General features: G+C 32.5%; 1 protein-coding gene across 4 annotated transcripts in view; it reads left to right on the top strand.

Annotated features, from left to right (window-relative positions):
• Window positions 1-3,885, top strand: part of LOC106879046 (apoptosis-stimulating of p53 protein 2) — a 90,697-nt gene that overhangs the window by 65,263 nt on the left and 21,549 nt on the right. For all 4 annotated transcript variants that reach the window (XM_014928467.2, XM_014928466.2, XM_014928464.2 and 1 more), the window contains one exon: window positions 3,433-3,709. In XM_014928467.2, coding sequence (XP_014783953.1) covers window positions 3,454-3,709 — 256 coding nt within the window. In that variant the 5' untranslated portion in view covers window positions 3,433-3,453. The remainder of the gene's footprint in view (window positions 1-3,432; window positions 3,710-3,885) is intronic.

The raw sequence follows: 3,885 nt of genomic DNA, 5'->3' as shown, positions 1-3,885 counted from the left end.
GTTCAATGTCAGTGTTGTTCTAGAGAATGTATAGTGTTGTTCTATAGAATGTTTAAGAAACCATAAGAAAATTATGTGTTTGTTTTAAAACTTGAGATTACATAGAAAGTATTTTGCATAGGATATGGTCAGTTCCCATGAGCACTATCTTTTGAATTTCTGTCATTTTGAGGTTTCCTGGTATCTGAGCTAGGTAGCAATCAGCCCCTTTTGCTATCATTCTCAGGGCACCTATGACAACAGGTATTGTTTTAGTCTTCAGGTTCCACAATTTGCTAATTTCTATTTCAAGATCTTTATACTTTATACTTGCTCAGTTTATTTCAAGATCTTTATACTTGCTCAGTTTATTATTATTATTATTATTATTATTATTATTATTATTATTAATATTATTTTTATTTGCCTGATGCAATACCAAGCAGTGGCTCTCATGGCTTCCACTATATCAATGGAGGAAGGTAGATGGTAGAATTGGTAAATGACTTGACAAAATGTTTTTGCTGTATTTAGCTACATATCTTTGTGTTTGGAGTTCAATTCTGCTGGAATCAATTTTGCTTTTCTTCCTTTTAATTGGGAGTTATTCAACACCCTGTTCTCCCCTACAATTTTTTTCCCATGTATCTATGTAAGGAATAATTAAACTGAATTTAAGATATCTATTTTTCTCTCATAGTTATAAAACATTCAAGTTTGATGTAGCAACAATTTAAAACTATTTGTTTCAAGCAGTTTGTTAATCACAAAAGTAACTCTAACCCTAATTACAAATGAACTGTCATATTTGCTCACATAGAACAATTATTGCTCATATCAGAAACAATGAAAGAAATTCTCATCGCATTTTATTGTCTTCAGTGCACTGCAGGTAATGGAGCCGATTACAGATTCATAAAGATTTGAGATTATATACGATTGCCTCTATCTTAATCCACTTAATCTAATAACAAACTATTGTTTAATAAGCTTTCTAATAAATTGTGCAGCACCTCAATGAACTTTGGAATATCACCAACTGCTAATTCACTCTTCTCTTAGTGCCCATCACTGTCTTTCTCTCTCAGTCTCTCTCTTACTCCCACTTCTACTCTCTTTTAATCTCTCATACTCCTACTCTCTCTCTCTCTCATGAACACCATACCAATCTACCTACTGGCCTACCAACTTCCCTGCTTACTGTCTTTCATCTTATATCTTCTTTCTCTCTTTAATCTTTATTAATGAGAAGACAAAATAGAATTAGTATTCATATAATTCTTCTTTATCTTCACCATGATACTGGACAATTTGCTTCTGAATAGAAATGTCTGCTGTCTCATCAATGAGAAAATTTTGTCACCTTCAGCTTAGATACAGAGTTGTATTCACTGTTCACATAAAAAAAAAGGCTTTTAGTCCTTTCAGTACTACCAAGCTTTATATCCTTTACTAATTTTGAATTTGGATGATCTTGGCTATGAAGCCCAAATAATTTGTTCGCTGATTCCTATAAATAAGTCAGAACTCTTGTTAGACTCTTGGGGTAGCTTTCACTAAAGAGATACAATAAAGTTGAAACACTATGGTGTCTCAAAGTCTCCTTACATCAGTGAATCACATGTCTAAAGAGAAGACATGTTCTCCAATGATAGAAAACAATGGCAGTCAACTCATTCCTGTTCAAATCTATCAGAATGTATTGAGAATCAATAGATTATGTTATTGTTTGGATTCTTGCTATTCAGTGTGCACATTATGAATTGCTATAATCAAAATACAATTTGCTCAATTATGTTCTGCAGTAATTCTGCTGAGTTTATGCTCAACTGCTGAACCAGGTTTCATAAATCAGCTACTTTTGAAATGTGTCTTGTCAATTTTTGTCGTTTTTGATGGCATTTTCTTTAATTTTTTTGAAAAATTTGTTTTCAGTTAAGTTAGACTGATTTTAAAATTCTATACTTTTCAGAAACCTTTATCAAATTGTTTTTACTGACAAACCAAACAGAAAACTTTTCATGTATCAACAACTTATGTGGAACTTTCCTTTCATAAGAAGCTATGGATTTTTTTTTCTCCCTTACATGTGTTGTCTTATGATTTTCATTGCTTACTGAGAAAACATCTATATTTTTTCTCTCTTCATTCATAATGAATACTTAAAAAAACAACATGAAACCCCAAAATCTTCACTACTTGTAAATGCAAGCAAATAGCACCACATACCAGGACACTACATAGGCTGTAAGTGAAACTGAAGCAGCCATGTGAAGCAGAGAAATAAACACATGATTGTATCACATCACTCACTGTCACTACTCTCTAGTCTTAAAGCCACATATTAAACTATAAACATATTAACCCTTTAGCATTTAAACTGGCCACATCAAGCCAAAATTTTCTACCTGCTTTCTATTCAAACTGGCCAGATCTGGCCTCTCAAACCTACCCTACAATGTCATTCTAAAAATTAAGTTAACTCATCAAAATTTGAAAGCTATAAGACAATACATGATTAATTCAAAACAATGTGAATAAATAAGCAATACATTTGACAGAATAATTTGAATACTAAAGTGTTAATGAATATGTATCAGATATATGAAGTGTTAACATTTTAACCCTTTTTGATACCAACTCATCTGAGACTGTACCTAGTTCTATAACACAAAATCCTACTTTTTTAAGTGATCTAAACTGAAGCTTTCTATCAGTTCCAAACAACAGTTATTTAAATGAATTTTTCAATATTCTTAAAATTAATTGAAACTAGGGTAGTGTATTTCAAATAAAAAGGTTTAACACAAAATTACTTAAACATATTAGAAATATTTGGTTTCACATTAAATGTACTTCAGGGGACAAATTGTACCAAGTTTGAACTAAAACTTCAACTTTGTCTGCAAGTGTTCCTCTAGACCAGTAGTTTTCAACTGGGGTCCATATGGCCTGTGGGGTTCATATAAAATTTTGTTCTTAGAATTTATGTGCAATAAACTGGTTATATTTCTACAATACACAACATATTCAAACATTCTTTTATACAATTCCTAATAATGTTTAATCATAAAACTTTAATAGGACATTGAATGGCTAGGAGGGTCTCCCCCACTTGAGTAAAATTGGAATCAAAGGAGTCCATAGACAAAAAATGGTTGGCAATCACTGCTCTAGATAGTTACCCAACTTGCTAGAAATAGCAATCAAATCTCCCATAAACACAATCTTACTGTATTAAAACAGAAATGACATGGATAATGTAGTCCTAGATATGAAGTGATGGTCATAGCTAGCATGCTTTTGATCACATTTGTTCAGTCAGAGCATATGTGAGGCAAAAAACGTAATTTGTATTGTCTTAGAACTAACATATGAATTGTTCTGTTTTCGTACTGTCATCTGCCATACTTAAAAAGTATATTTACAATGAAATGTTTAACTCTTTTATAGCTACCACATGGTGGAGTGGATATGACATTTGGAGAACTACAAGAGATTTCTGCTCATCAGCAGAGAGAGCTGGAGGCACAACAAAAAATCTTGCTAACCAAAGAGCAGCGCTTGAAGTACTTACGGAATCAGGATGCTCAACACCAACAAACGATCGCCGAGAATGACCAGCTTCGGAAACTTCGAGAGAGGGTTGAATCCCAAGAATTGAAACTGAAGAAATTAAAAGCTCTGAAAGGTCACGCTGAACAACAGAAGCTGAACAATGGCAATCTAAGTGAGTACTTCTGATCAGAATTGGTACTTGTTCTTTAAGTTTCATTGGTATCATTACATTAAGGGGAAACCTTAAGTTCAAGGGTGGTAGTTTGTTTATAATTGTCAAAAGAAGCTTTACATTTGTGTGTGTGTGTATATGTATGTGTGTATGTGTATATATATATATATATATAT

This window comes from Octopus bimaculoides, chromosome 7 (genome assembly GCF_001194135.2).
Source record: "Octopus bimaculoides isolate UCB-OBI-ISO-001 chromosome 7, ASM119413v2, whole genome shotgun sequence".
Classification (NCBI taxonomy): Eukaryota; Metazoa; Mollusca; class Cephalopoda; order Octopoda; family Octopodidae; genus Octopus; species Octopus bimaculoides.
Note: the sequence above shows the minus strand (reverse complement) of the source record. Positions and strands in the feature narration are given on the sequence as shown.